The sequence below is a fragment of the Anabrus simplex genome, chromosome 3, assembly GCF_040414725.1.
Source record: "Anabrus simplex isolate iqAnaSimp1 chromosome 3, ASM4041472v1, whole genome shotgun sequence".
Classification (NCBI taxonomy): Eukaryota; Metazoa; Arthropoda; class Insecta; order Orthoptera; family Tettigoniidae; genus Anabrus; species Anabrus simplex.
The window spans coordinates 498628003-498644434 of record NC_090267.1 but is presented as its reverse complement, the minus strand read 5'-3'; the positions used below and the strand labels follow the sequence as shown (position 1 = coordinate 498644434).

General features: G+C 41.3%; 1 protein-coding gene across 1 annotated transcript in view; it reads left to right on the top strand.

Moving 5' to 3' along the window:
• LOC136866572 (glutamate receptor ionotropic, delta-1) overlaps nucleotides 1-16432 on the top strand; it is a 295948-nt gene that overhangs the window by 181809 nt on the left and 97707 nt on the right. Inside the window, exon 5 of the mRNA XM_067143663.2 lies at nucleotides 6404-6749. Coding sequence (XP_066999764.2) covers nucleotides 6404-6749 — 346 coding nt within the window. The remainder of the gene's footprint in view (nucleotides 1-6403; nucleotides 6750-16432) is intronic.

The following is a 16432-nucleotide window of genomic DNA, read 5'->3' as shown; positions in this document are numbered from 1 at the left end:
CGCGATATGCGTATTCTGAATTGTCACAGTCTTTCAGAATCAAAACATAAGTCCCTGTGCAGCACTTGGAAAGTATTGCATATTTCACAATTAAACGTAATGTTGAATGTCCCGTAAGTTTCATAGTCTTTACAAGGCGTAAATTCAATGAGGCACTTGAGAAAACAAGTCACATCGTTCACACGAAAGTGTATGTTGGTAGGGCACAAGTTCATCCTACACGCTCGGAAAGTTTCAATGTTCCATTCAATGTTCCAGAAATTGATTCAAAAAATACAAGTTCGAATAAGTCGAAACGTAAGTTCAATGCGGTGCACAACACTCGTGAAAATTCAAAGTCCTTTCAATCGTCGTCGAATAAGTAAGTCCCTATGTGGCACTTCAAAAAAAACGAAGTTCCAATGTGTAGAAATAACAAAGTTCCAATGTGCCAAAATATTAAAGTCCCAATACGACACTCGAAGAAAATAAAGTTCCGTGGTGTCAAAATATTAAAGTCCCAACACGACACTCGAAGAAAATGAAGTTCCAACGTGTCGAAATATTAAAGTTCCAACACGACACTCGAAGAAAATAAAGTTCCAACGTGTCGAAATATTAAAGTTCCAACACGACACTCGAAGCAAATAAAGTTTCGATGACAATGTTCCAGTATGTCACCTTAAGAAAATAATAAAGTCTTATCGCGACACTTGGCGAAAATAACTAAGTTCCAATGAGACGCTTCAGAAAAACAACAAAGTTCTTATATGACACTTTAAGAAAATATCAAAGTCCAATCACGACACACGAAAAAAAAACCAAAGTTCCAATGTGTCAATATGACAAAGTTCCAATACGATGCTCGCAGAAAATAAAGTCCCATTCAGGCACTTCAAGAAGATGATAAAGTCCCGATACAACACTTAGAGAAAATACCGAAATACTTGGATTTCGCAGACTGTCAACTAGAAGTTCGACACACACAATATTTCTCCTGTCACCCGTGTCACAGAGACGGCGGAGTGACATGCACTGAATTCGTATGTCGGGTGGTCCTCCTTTTATACACGTTCGCATGGAAGTGTCTAGAACTTGGGTACTATCTACCCTTATAACTTCTATAATACTCGGTGGATTTTCTTGAAATCTTAACAGATGATGTCCATTGTAAAGGATTTTAAGATGGCAGTGTCAAAATAGCGATAAAGTAGCTCAAAATGTACTTTTGAGGATGAGCTGGAACATTACCATATACGGTAGCGGATAGCTGGCTTACGGCGGCCACGTCACTCGCTGGGTACGTCACTGCGTTCGGCGGGCTGCCTACCTTCCACCTCGCGCTAAGTTCAACAAACATACTTCGGACTTCTCTCGTAGCGGCGTTCCCGGTACAGTATCTCCTATATTTATGGGTTAGATTGAGTTAGAGTCATTGAATGTGGTGAAATTTTGTACAGTTTTCACATACTACTTTATATTTTTGATACTCATATGACAGCTAGAATCATAAAATTTGGCTATAACATGGCTAATGGTCATGTCAATGTGCGTGCCGAATATCATGATTCTACCTTTCCTATAAGTGTGCCAAATGATAACATATACGTGTAAAAGTACAAAATCAACTTGAAATCGAGAAATACAGCTGTATTTAACGTATTAGGGATAGAAACACGACGAAAAGTTATACGACAAGAGTTGTAGATCTCTCCAAAATGAAACGCTATTTGCTTTCTGACTTGTGATACGACTTACTGATTAGCCACCAATTACCCCGAAACGAAGGTCTGCACCGTCGTTAAAATTGCATCCATATTTCGGAATTTTCCTGGGCCAAAAGTTATACATTTGCATAGCTCAGAATATTTCCTCAAAGAAAAAGTGTCAAACATTCTGGATTAGCACTCGCATACATACGTGGTAATTAAGGAAGAAAATAATGCAGTTTAGTAAGTTGAAATTAATAGAAAATGGATTATAACTGAGGACATCCGGATGACGACAAATATGTAAATACCAAGTGAATGTATTGGAAAATCAAACGCTCCTCAATAAATTATGCCGGTGTGAGTTATGGATATAAGAAAGCGCTAATCGAAGAGAAATTTAGGCGCAGGGATTCTTAGGTAATCAGATAAGAAGATGAATATTTGTGTTATGATTTAAGCTATTCGAGGACGGTTATAACCTCCAATGATATTCCGCCAATATCCCGCAGAATGGACGATTGACGACTCTCTTGCTTTCTACCCAAGGAACAACCACGAATTTAAAGGAATGATGAGGAAAATGGCAATACGTTACTTCCCTGCTGGCAAGCTGTCGGAGACGTTGCCACGGTAACCCATATATTCGTTGTCGGTCTGTCGGTCACTCAATGCAGAGCATGGTATCGGCAGAAAATAGTAAATTTCTCCGTCATTTGAAGAGTAAGGTAAATTATGAACATAACGAAAGTTGTTTATAATGAAGGGACCTTTCACATACGGTCCACAGAGTTTACAGAAAATCAATAGTATAAGAGAAAATGAATAAAAACCGTTGTGGTTTTCCTATAAAACCCCCGTCTTTTCAAAGAATTTAAAATGATATGCATATCGAAACCTTTTCCGGGATGAGTATACTATAAATATGAAGTTTGATTGAGATCTATCCAGCCGTTTCCAAGTGATGGTGGAATAGACAAACAGACAGACAGACACGAAAAGTAAAAACCACCGATTCGGTCTTGAGTTGACCTAAAACGGATAAATATTTGAAAATTTGGCAAAACAAAAGGAATTACAGACAGCGGAACCCCTACAACTTTATTTATAAGATAATTTCGCTGCTGTAGAATCCTGGAGCTGACGTTGCCATGGTTACGGCAGTTTATTACTTTATCCGAATCCTAGAACAGGGGTAGTGTGGTGCCAATATCTCCGTAACGGTTGATTTTAGATGTTACCGAGTTTTGTTCTTTGCGTCAAGTGGATTAAATTTATTATGTCTACAAAAGAAAACAAGGTGAAATTATTCACGTTTCACACAGAACTTTAGTCTACGTCTTCAAAAGGAAATCTCGACTGTTCATGAGGAAGTCTTCTACAATAATGAAGGTTTGAATTTAAGAATATTTTACCGTTGGAGAATGAATATAAAAATAAATGTAAAAATCGTGTTTGGCACCATTACTAAAATTGCTCATAGTTTAAGTAAAAGCAAGTACAAATTGTCCGTACTATTACACCCTGGGGTGTAAAAACTTCCGTGTTCTTGCGGCAAGGTATACATTTATCAAGTATGGCGGTCCGTTGGGACTCGCATTCAAGGAACACCAGAAAAGTACTCGTCTCAACCAGCCAGACAAGTCAGCAATAGCTGAGCACGCCCTGTCGTCGGGTCATGCTGTCATGTTCCAAGATGTTCGAGCTACCCACACTAAACACTGCAGGGCTAGGATTATATGGGAAGCTGTGGAAATACATAGACTATAAATCCTAACAATTTCAACACGCACACTGGCTGTCAATTAAGTAACACGAGGTTGCCAGCCGTTAAGGATTTACGTAGGTAGTTCTCTTTCCTGTACTTTCTTGCTTTCCGAATTCGTACATTCGTCATCACCAGTTGGTTCAGTGCTAATGTCATATTAGAGCTTAATGTTTAATATGCTCCCGCTTGGAGCGCTGTGCCAGCATACAGCGAGCCACCTGCCGACGAACGAGCGTACTACGACAGCTCCAACGGTGAAATATTCTTAAATTCACACCCTCATTATTGTAGAAGTCTTCCTCGGGAACTGTGGAGATTATCTTCTGAAGACGCGGAGCAAAGTTCTGTGCGAGATGTAAAGAGTTTCCCCCTGTTTTCTTTATACGCCGTAAGTCCAAAAGCTTATATCTTGTCTACAAGTACGGCCCGTGAAAGCTTCAATGTTAACAGTTTTCCAGTGGTTTCGTCACTGGGCCAGATTAACATCCAGACATGCTTCTCATGCTCCAAATCCTCAGCTCTACCGACACTTAAGTAGTTTTCATTCTGTCACAACCACAAATGAGACAGAAATTTCAGTATAAGCAACATTTAGCTCTGGTCAGTGTCAAGGAAATATTACCAGGTGATGATTAAGAAGCAGTTCCAGCATTTTCCAAATGTGGAATTGGGGAAATCACTGAAAACCATTCTCAAAATTGCCGATGGTGAGGATCGAATTCATCATCTCCAAAATGCCAAGCTCACGGCCACATGACTCATACTGCGTAGCCAAATTGCTCAGTAAACACTTGTTACGAGGACGCCTTAAAAATGGTGATTCAGTGTTTAATTGCAACTTGCGGATTTATCCGTTAATGGTTAATTAAGTATAATATTTTAAGCGGTAGTCTTTGGCCCGTCTGGTGGCCATGAACGTTAGGGCGTCGAAGTCTAAACGGTCTGACACCCTGGTTAGCCGGTTCGAGCCCCGTTGCTCGAAAAATTTTCACAATCAGAATATTGGCCAGCAGGGTAAGGGAGATAGATGGTGGTTTACAATTTCTAATCACTGGGTTGCGTGTCAAAGGCCTGGATAAAATTCCAAACCTGTTCGCAGTTCTCATATGGCGTGAGGGCACATTACGCTGTTCATGGTGATTCGTCCGCCGGATGGTGACGTTAAGCTTTCAGCAGACCCCTTGGTGTTATTCGACAGGAGTAGGTTATGTGCCGGCACCGGGTTTCATCTTCTCCCTTCCTACTATCATATATATCGTCCTTAATTTCATCTCATTAGCTCCTCTGATGAGGTTGACGTCAGGAAGGGCATCTGATTACAAAAACCCGCACGACAAATTCATCTCACCTCGTACTCGACCCCGTAGAGAAACAGGGGCAAGGGTTGGACAAAAATGAACAAACAAACATTTTAAGGCTTTGGAATAGGGATTATAAATTGCTCCTGTGTTCGGCGAGAAGGTCGTCCAGCAATACATGAGACGCACGGTGGGTGGTAAACTCAAGTGGTAACAACTGTCTCTGACACAGTAAGTTTCTTTCATCGAGCGGATGTGGCTGCATCATTTCTCCCATACTGTCCGGAGTTCGACAATCCATGGGACTCGTGACATAAGACTGCATGGAACAATTCAAATGGTAATAACTATTTCTGGCGTAGGGGATGCGTTAAAGCAGGGCCTCTCAGAGTGCATACACCCGTGCACTGCACGGCGCAAGGTGCAGGAGCCCACTTCACTAGGTTGACCAGAGTGCAAACCCCCACTCTACTGCCCCTACATCTCTCTTACACGTTCGGCCTGTATCCGCCTTCTTCACCTTCCCCACTGATTTTCCCCTAACTGGGAAATGTTTATGTCGGTGAGCGGAGGCACTCAGTTGTATGGGACAATGTTACCGGTGTTAAAAACTCGTCTTTCAATTTGGTTTGGGCAGACAATTTATCTTCCCTAGCTCTTCTTTTCCTTTTTCTTTGCAATTATACCAATAATATCTGGAACAAGGGATCGGCTGACAGCAATTCTGAGAGCGTTCTTTAAATTACGATCAGAAATGTTCGCACGCAGTCTAGTTTTCGTAGAAGTCAAAGCAGAAGAAAAAAGAAAACTTTGACATATGCATGTGGATCCAAACACAGAAATAAACTTAGCTGATTCTCGATGCAGCTCAGAAAAAATCTTCCTTCGACAAATTTTCGTAGAATTCGAGCAAAGCCATTGTATTGAACAATAGATCTTTTTGATGATCACGTAATTATTGCGCACAGATTAAGCATTTCGCTTTATCGTCACGACCGAGAAAAAAATACTAAAGTTCCCAGGTCGATTGAAATAGACTTTCGGAAGTGTTTGCTTCGTTCAAAACAGGCTGCTCCATGATTATGTTGTTGTATTGCGCTTATCTGTTTCATTGATAAAAAGCCGTCTACCACTACACCATCCGAGTCAAGTCGAGTTGAGCCGAGTCGGACCGATGCACAGTGCATGGAGCTCTTGCGCCTCGGTTTGTACGCGTGAGATTTTGGGAGTTTGAGAGGCCCTGTGTTAGAGGATGTGGAAATTGCTGAAGTCTTCCGAGTTCCAACAATTCAAGAGTTAATACCCGAGACTCGTGATGTACTTTAGGAAAAACTCACATGGTAGTTTCTGTCTCTGACGGTCCGATATGTACGAATATTTCAGGAAGCGGAGTTGGATGCACTCTTCCTCCCCTATTTGCCGGATTTCGATGAGAACACCGCATGAGGGAGAGATACACCTACTGCTGTGTGTGGATTGAAGTGTAATTGTACAGGTTCGGAATGGGTAGAAAGGTACCATGCCGTTATAATTATGTCTGGAATTGAAACGGAAACCACTGAAAATCATTTCGCCATATCATGAAGTAGGACTGGGCGGAAGAACTTAAATTGTAGAAAGTGTCTCTGAAAGTGTGCGATGTGTTTCAGGAAGCTGAAATGGCTGCTGCCTTCCTGCCGTGGTTCCCAGAGTTCGAGAAGAAGGTCGTCCGCTATTCTGTGGGGCTCATGGATTCGGACTGGGTGGTGCTGCTCAAGAGACCGCCTAGCTCCGCAGCAGGTTCCGGTCTGCTGGCTCCCTTCGACGACACGGTGTGGTACCTGATCTTGGCAGCAGTGATATGTACCGGACCGGTCTTCTACGTCCTGCTCTTCGTGCGCTTCTGGCTTGTGCGGGACGAGGCTGGGGCAGCGTCCTTCTTCTCCCTCGGGAACTGCGTCTGGTTCGTGTTCGGGGCGCTCATGAAGCAGGGCTCCACTCTCAACCCCACGTCCGGTGAGTACCACTCAGCACTATCCACACAAACATAGTTGAAACATCTCAATGAAACATGTAGGCTTATTAGAGCTTGTTTGAAGTGTACACATCCTGTAAAACTATACTAGCTTGCAGTGATAGCACCACCGGATATTCGTAGTGAGGTAGCTGCCAATGCAGAGAAAATTAGGCAGGTCAATCAACAATCCCACACGCTACATGTTTACGTAACAGCTACCGCTAGACTGAGGTCGAGGAGAAGCTTCCTAGCAACCACATTAGTCTTGCAAACTAGACTAGCGATAAAAACGGAGCTGGCACAGGGGGTAATGTGCAAGGTGCTCGCTATATAATGGTCTTACGGGATTTACCGATACTGGGCGAGCGAGTTGGCACAGGGGCTAATGTGCAAGATGCCCGCTATATATTGGTCTTATGGGAATAACCGATAGCGGTCGAGGGAGCTGGCACAGGGACTAATATGCAAGATGTCCGCTATATATTGGTCTTATGAGAATAACCGATACCCGTCGTGGGAGTTGGCACAGGGGTAAAAGTGCAAGGTGCCCGCTATACATTGGTATTATGGGAATAAGCGATACTGGGCTGGGGAGCTGGCACAGTAGGCTAATGTACAAGATGCATGCTATACATTGATCTTATGGGAATGACCTATACTGGGCGAGCGAGCTGGCACAGGGGCTAATGTGCAAGATGCCCGCGATACATTGGTCTTATGGGAATAACCTATACTGGGCGAGCGAGTTGGCACGGGGGCTAATGTGCAAGATGCCCGCGATACATTGGTCTTATGAGAATAACCAATACTGGATTTCTCGACTTGAGATTAACTTTACCTGGCCTTGCCCATCGTAAATTCTCCTGCCTGGGCACAAACAAAATTGAACTGTGTGTAAGTCACCCAAGCGTCTTTGTTCTGGAATTGGATGATCCAAGAGTAATATCCAGAAATGTCACTTCCCTGTTGACACCATTAATTGAAGGGCGTATTTCCAAAGTGACGCAACTCCATTTTTTCTGATTTCAAGCCGAACGTGAAAATGTATTCCCACAATAGTACCCTGTCATGTGGGAATGCATTTATTTTCGAAGCAGAGTATATCGTTTTTAAAATGGCATCCAAAGGTTGTACTTATTTCCAAAGCGACTTAAGTCATTGATGTTTTTATTTCCAAAGTGCCGCTACTCCACATGAGAGTAGCTCGGCGCTCACATGTCACATGACCGCTTACTGGGTGTGGCGGGACTCTGCTCTTACGCTCGTGGCAAACAGAGCCTGCTGCAAAGAGGTAGGAAATGGTTTCCTTGAATGGGAACAAGGACCATTGGACAATGTATTGAAAGAAGTAATAGTCAAGGATGTTAAGAACATCCTCCATAAAATAGGTGTACGTGAAGTATCATGGCATTTTATGACACCATGCTTTCTTCTACTCCAAGTGCTGAATACTGAAACACCCAAAGAAAACATTACGTTCTTCAACCCGAATGTAATAATGATGTTTTAAATTTATTTTGTGCGTTGAACATGGGAAGTGTATGAAGTAATATGTCCTTCCAAACATTTCCCCCGAAAATTTTGTGTGTTCAAAAGTACAAGACTATCAACTTAATGTGTGTTTTGAGACATATATTACGCTTTGATAAATTAATTTTTTTGTCTTTTATATTTTTATTTTCTATTCATATTATATGAAGTTTGAAATTTTAAAATTGTGAATAAATACATCATTTGTGAAGTATTAAGCATTATATTTTTAATATTTGAGCACCTACGAAGAAAACTAGCCTACACCGTTCTGTATAATTTGTATTTCGAGCCAGTCTTCAGATCGAAAGGGACGTAAACCCAAGATACCCCGTCCGTTTTTATGGTATTCTTCGCACGAAAATTTTAGCCACCATGACAAGCAGAATGTTTTCAAAGTGATGATACATAACAAATGAAGTCTCTACCTTATTAGGAAGTCAAGTAATAGAAAAAATAGTATTTCCTGAAAAGTTGTGTTCCTTGGAGATGTGCCACTTTGGAAATAAGCCCTTCAATTTCGACTGCGGAGAACCCCAGGCCATGGAATATCTACACGATTGCCTGTTGTGCCCTGCATCTTGTAGAGTAGAAAACCTTCTCCTTGCGGCAGCAAATGCTATTAATGTTGCACGCCATTGTTCTACCATGGCGTGACTTATTTTATGATTGTAATAAGTACCAGATTGTCCTCCATCCCCATACTTTCTACTCGAAAGTCCTCCGTATGCTCCAATGATGAATGGGATGCCTTATCGCTGGTTTAAAAAGTAGCTCTATAACGTGCTATATTTCGGATGGGAAAGATCAACCAGTCATTTTACTCCACACGTTCTGTAACATAGTACATTAAACAAGCCAAAGATGCAGAAAATCAAGTTTAATACCTCATTAATTTATACACAAACAGACATTTATCTCTGCCAAAGAGTTTTTGTGTGTGCCTTGAACGATCTTTTAGCTCCTGATTGCAACTCTGTTTTGTGAAATACGTGTGTAGAAGCCAGGCGATTATTTGGAAACTCCTCGGAAACCATCTGCGAGCTTCGGCTGCGTTCCGACCAGCTTCTCCATAGGTTAAAATTTGTCGTTGCTGAACACACCAGTAACTGTAGTGTTACTGTACCAGCCTACTAGTATGCACTCGAAAACGTGGCTTACTAATGCAAGGGAGTACATTTGAAGGATAGCGCTAATGAACATGCAGCCAGGGGCCGTCCGGTTGTTATGTCTTCCTGTTCTGACGTAAATAACCAGTAGGCAGAAATACCCCTGCAAAAATCTGTTATTAGACATCCCACTCGTCATTAATGCATGCGGGACACTTGTACGTAGAAAGCACGGCGCTATCAGGCCACCTGGTAGATTCATATAGTTTTTTCGTTTCTGACGCAAATAAATAAATAAATAAATAAATAAATAAATAAATAAATAAATAAATAAATAAATAAATAAATAAATAAATAAATAAATAAATAAATAAATAAATAAATAAATAAATAAATAAATAAATAAATAAGTTGTAGTACTATGCTGTATTTCCTGTCGTGGTAGACAGAGGCTAGGATAGGATGACCAGATTTAGAATAACAGAAAACTGGTACACCTTTTACGAAGTGATTTCATAAGGTCTGTGACATGTTACATACCTCATAATTCCAGTTACAATCCACTTATCTTGCTCAAAAGAAAACTTATCGCCTCAGCCGATTTGTCTACATTTATTGTAATCCCTGACACTAGCGGTTACGAACCGAACTAAAAAGGCACACACTCAACTCTGTCAGTATGGCTTCAAATACAAGAAGGTCGGTAATAGAGGTTTGCATACGTCGTCGGCTGCTCTTCTCAGAAAGATCCCGCCATAGCTGGCGCTACTGACTCTCCAAATCTGCGCTAGTTGTCGTTGGCCGAAGTTGCCGTCCAATTTTATTTTTCTATGTGTGAGAGGTTTGGACACTTTGCTGGTCAACGAAAAATGTTGACATCTCGAAGGCTGGTCAGAAATACCCGCGCTGTGTGAGACTGGGCGTTATCGTACTGCAAAATGAAGTTTTGAATCTGCACACAAGGCCGCAGAACTTCCTTTACCTATCACTGCCCCACCAGAGAGTTCCTGCAATCACCGCCGGTCTGGAGCAGATATCGTAGGAAGTGGCTCTGCTAACTATAGAAGCATGTCTCTGGATGTTGTACAGACACTCCGGTGGTATTCGGACACCCTCGTTTTTTCTGGGGCTGGTCCACCCGAGCCTTCTTGACGCGCGTGTGTACTTTCACGTTTCCACAGCATCCAACTCCGACGCGCAGTCCAGTCAGAAACGTCCATCCGACCCCGCATAGAACGACGATATCGCCTCTCGCAAGTTCATCTAACTGACCAAAGGCTTGAAAAAAATGTTCCGTAGGAGCATTCCATTCAAGTTAGCCTTGTGGCTCAAACAACTCACACTGCTACTAAGTAATTACTTGGTGTTGTGGATCTCTGAATCACGGGTTCCCTACTGGCACTTCCACCGAAGCAATCAGCAATGAAAGCAAATGTGATGCAAACATGTCTTTTTATTTTGATACTGGGTGGTATTCTTCTTCTTTCTTTCTTTTCTTTCTTTCTCCGCTACGGTCTTCTAGGGACCACAAAACAATTTCAATGCTTCATCCTTTGTTGTTCTTTCTTCCACCTCTAACACTCCTTCATCAGCTCACTATGCCTCCTTTTCCGCTCATCGTACCATTTTGAGCCTGTTTCCTTTCCCTCCCGACCTCGAACCCTTCCATTTTAACACTTTCTTTGTAAAAATCTCTCTCTGTTGCTTCTTCTTAATGTTGTTTCTTTCCAAATGTTTCTAGAATTCATGAATCCTGGTTATTGTTGACTTCTTGTTCCAAAGATATTTAAAGCTCTGTTTGTTTAACCTGTTGTCATCCATTATAAATGTCCAGAAAATATCAATCGCCTCTTCCGTATTCCTCCTGTTATGTTTTCTATGTTCCGGTATATTTCATCGTTACTTCTTGATTTCCAGAGTTCTGTAGTTCTTAGCGGGCCGAGTATTTTTCGTATAATTTTTCTTTCCAAAACTTCTAAATTATGATTATTATGATTATTATTATTATTATTATTAAGATTGATACTTTCATGGCCCGTAATTGTAGGCATAATAGTAAGTTTTTGGGCCTTTGCCGTGTCAAGAAAACAGGTGAAATTTCTTACATCGAAATTTTTTCCGCGTCTTCAGAATAAAATATTCTCTGTTCACGAGCAAGATTTCGAATATAATTAATTTTTGAATTTAAGAATGCTTCACTGTTGTTATATAGCAAGTGGTACTCTCGTTCGCCACTAGAGGGCTCGCTGTGCGCTGACCTTTCGAGCTCCAATTAAGATGTTTCTTGTTCCATCGTATCTGCGTCCGAAGTAAACAGCAAGGTTATCAGATAATTCAGGTAGGAGAAATAATAAATACATCGTAATTGGAAGGTCCGGTTCGAATCCAGGCTCTGCTAAGAAATTTGAAAAGTTGTACGAGGACTGGGACGGGATTCAGTGTGCCACACCCACACCTAATTGTCTTCATGTTTTATTCTCTGATATCGACGTCATAAGTCAGTTAATTGAAATTGGTAAATGTTCTCTAACTTGACGTCTACTTCTTCCCTAGGAGACAGATGGCACCACATGTAATTATGAATTGCCAAAACATTTCTTTCAATCTAAAACTTGCTTTGTATGCTTTATGACCATAAGATAAAAAGAGGGCTTGGGTAAAAAGGATGGAAAAGCAAGGATAACAGATGATTCTCGTATCTTTTAAATTGTACTACAAAAATATATATGATTTTCCCTACGTGACTCCCTGCTTGGAGTCAACATCACGTCCTTCGACTCGAATGTAATAATGATGTTTTAAATTTATTTTGTGCCTTGAACACGTGAAGTGTATGGAGTTATACTAGTTATACTAGTTATACTAGGTTATACTAGGTTAGCGTACTATGTGATTCCTGTTCTGTATTTTGTTCTTAATGCTTATTGTGGTGGACCTATTTAGGTGTCTTCCCTTTTTCGTTACGTTTACTTGATGTATATTCGTTCCTACGTAGGGACGAAAGGTAACACTGATCTTTTTTCATAGGTGTGTGTGTGTACGATGTGGTTGTTTGTGGATTCTTTTAGATTTGAGACCTGTTCACATCCTCTTCGACTGCGAAGTCTGGCTTGAGCCCATGTTGTGTAATATGTTTAAAACGCTAATGTTGTACGATTCATGTTCGCCGTTTCATGCGATATGAATGTTTCACAGCTTATGCGTTGTTTGGTTATTGTGCTGACTGGGTGAGCCTTGCCTGCGTAGCGGCCACCCAGATAATCTGATCTACTCTCGGATCAAGCTCATAAGCCATCGACTGACTTTTATCGTGATGCTACGGTCATTATCGTAACGTGCCTTGATACTACATTTCATTCTACTTTGCACATTTTGTCTCCATGTGTATATGTGCATGTGATTGTCGGATCGGTGTTATTTTTCGGTGACTTATGAATGTTGTTATGAACGTTTGACTTTAGCTTTATTATTATTATTATTATTATTATTATTATTATTATTATTATTATTATTATTATTATTATTATTATTATTATTATTATTATTATTATTATTATTATTATTATTATTATTATTATTATTTATCGATGTTCATGGCTTGCTCAGCCACTTTATTTACCTGTTTCAGGATCTTATTTTCTATTCATCTTATGATCTTTGACTCATGTTTATTTTGCTTCCGTAACTATGGCAACGCAACCTCCTGATGTTCTATAATTATTCTTTTCTGCTCGCTTTGCTTCTACTACTTTAATTTATGAGAGATTTTAACTCTTTGGAAATTGCTGGATGCTTTTTCAGAAGGTTTGACGGGTTGTTGGATTACTTTTGCTTTATCTGGAACGGCGAAAATATTTCTTTCTTCTTTATAAGCCGTTCTTCGTTCTAATAAAAGAACTGTTTTGCAACAAACGTCTGTCTGGTGTTAACTGAACTAATTGGAGTTGCCCTTCCCTATGTCTCTGTTGAATAAGATGAATGCAAGGATTTTGTGAGGCGAAAGAGTCGTGAGTAGATGGACTTTCGATTTCCATCTCAGCCATTCTCGAAGTGCACTTCCGTGGTTATCTTCCAGGTAAATTCCGGGATCGTACCTAATTTAAAATCACGGCTGTTTCCTTTCCTCTTCCTTGTCTATCCCTTCCAATATTCCATCCCCCACAAGGCAGGTGAAGCCGGCTAGGTGAGGTACTGGCCCTTCGTCCAAGTTGTATACCGGACCAAATGTGCCACTGTGCTACGCTCCAGGCAGAGGTGGGATGCCTCGCTGAGTCCGGAGAGAAAACCTACGCTGGAGAATAAACTAAATAAAAAAATTAAAACCTGGATGAACCTGGTAAAATAATTTTAACTTTCTTTTTTTCTTAATCTGTTTACCCTCCAGATTCGGTTTTTTCCTCGGACTCAGCGACGGATCCCCCCTTTACTGCCTTAAGGGCAGTGTCCTTGAGCACGATACTTTGGGTCGGGTGATACAATAGGGAAGGATGACCAGTACCTCGCCCAGGCAGCCTCAACTGCTATGCTGAACAGGGCCTTGTGGGGGGATGGGAAGATCAGAAGCGACAGGCAAGGAAGAGGCGGCCGTGGCCTTAAGTTAGGTACCATCCCGCCATTTGTCTGGAGGAGAAGTGGGAAACCACGGAAAACCACTTCCAGGATGGCTGAGGTGGGAATCGAACCCAGCTCTACTCAGTTGACCTCCCGAGCCTGAGTGGACCCAGTTCCAGCCCTCCTACCACTTTTCACATTTCGAGGCAGAGCCGGGAATCGAACGGGGGCCACCGAGGGGTGGCAGCTAATCGCACTAACCACTACACCACAGTGGCGGACAAATATTTTTAACATTAAAGTTTGTCTTTTTCGTTCAACGCCGGACAGTTTACTTGAACTGACATGAACACCGTGGTGAGGCTTGTAACTGAACTCAGGCTTTTGGCGTTCAGTATAGTGGTTAGAAAATTGCATGCCACCACCTTTCTTACCCTGCCGGCTAGTGTTTTGTTGGTGAAAATTAATTCGACCAGCGGGACTCGAACCAACTATTCGCCGTTTCAGATGACGTGACGACCATGGCTAGGATAGTTCGAGGACTTTGATGCTCCTGGCTACATGAAGAGATAACAACGGGGAGGTTGACACTATGTTAGGATTAGGTACAGGCTCAGGGGTGGCTAATTCACTCTCCCAAGTAGAGAGCCCCCTTTAGCCACCTCCCGGCCACAGGATGTGCTTTTACAATAAACAACATATTGCAATATTCATATAATTATCCAGTAATATTTAGTTGTTGTGCCATTCTATTTTGTACTATACGTACAGAGAACCGGCACTGAATTGCCATCTCATAATTTATGGCCAAACAGTAAACAGAACGTGCCCTTGCCCAACTTCGTAATGTGAACGTCTCTCAGAAGAGAAGCCATCTCCTCCAACATCTATAGTTTGTTATCGTTGGACGGAGTAATACGCCTATTCCTAGGTACGACACGATTCAGCCACGTGCACTCATGTTTAAGGACACAAGGCCGCTGGTGTTAAGTCTGTTGTTGGAAAATAAAGTTATAACGGGCAGTAACAAGAAAAGAGCATTAGAACCCATCTACATATTAAAAGACTTTACTAAAAACACTTGTGCGTCCGTTCTACTGGATCGAATAGTTTCATTTTTGTTTTATTCTCTCTGGAATTACCTGCCGGTGAATCATGGGCATTGATAGGTCTCTAAGTTCAGCTAACTTTGAATGATCTTAAAAACAAGTCATTAAATGATCACTCCAATAATTGCAGGCAAAGGCTTACCAAGCAATGCATTCTGATATATGCGATTTTCATCCTTAGTAATGTGTTTGCATGCAGGCATGTTTGATTACTACCTGTAAGGCCAGAGATCATGGAAGAATATTATTCTGTGCTATATTGTCTTTGATTCTCTGACCTTCCCCAGCTTCTAAGTATACTCAACAGATGGCAGAACTTTCCTAATAACTTACAAGCTGCTAATAGAAAACATGGATGTTGATACAGATGGGAGGGTATCAAGTCGACTAGCCCATTACCGGTAATAAAGCGCAGAGATAACTTCTTGAGAACTTAAGATCCAGATACGCCCGAGTGGTCAAAGCACAGAGAATATTGTATGGAAAGAAGTGTTATAAACTATGTAACGAATGAACCAGTTATTATGAGCCGGCATTAAATGCTCATAAAACTGTTGGAAAGTGCAAACTACGACCTTCCACTAGTTAAAGCTAAACTTATTTTCAGAGGAGGAAATAATTGCGTATTAATTGATTAACAAGCAGCTGAACGTTAGAACCTGATAAAAACAGGATTAGTCAGTAAGTTAGAACCGGTGGAGGGAAAGCTTATGAGGGAGATACTGGGACCCCAGACAAAAAAGGATGGCTCATACAGAAAGAAAGGAAACCAAGAATTATACCTCCTCAAGATGTAAAGATTCTCAGATACCATCTGGAAGAGGAGAGCCATATCCTTCTGACATATCTACAGAATGGACCCGGGAAGACTAACCAATCAGACAATAAGACTTTTTGAGATCAGGGAAACTACGGTGCGCTGATATCAGGAGGTGAAGAAGAACTTGGAAGATATGGGAATTCAAGGAACGGAAATCAGCAACAGGTAATGCTTACAAGTCGAGGATCAAGAGGATTCAAGAAAAAGTTAGAACCGCTATGTGAAGAAGAAAGGAGGAAGTTTTAGAGTGAAAGGATAAAGGAGACCTGGACGAGGATTAAAGCCCGGAACCAGATGAATTAACGTGGTCCATAGTCTGAGAAAACGAAATAATAGTAATAATAATAAGAAGAAATAATAATTATGAGGACTGTAGTCCTGGAGAAATGTGTTCTACCAGTAATGATTTATGGATGCCAAACCTGGTCGTTAACATGGAAACAGAGAAGAATGCTGCAAATAGGCCAACGCAGGATGGAACGTTAATTCCTCAACATTACGCTGAAAGGCAGAATAAGGAACGAGGAAGTACGTAAAAGAGACGCACTCAACACAGCGGGCAG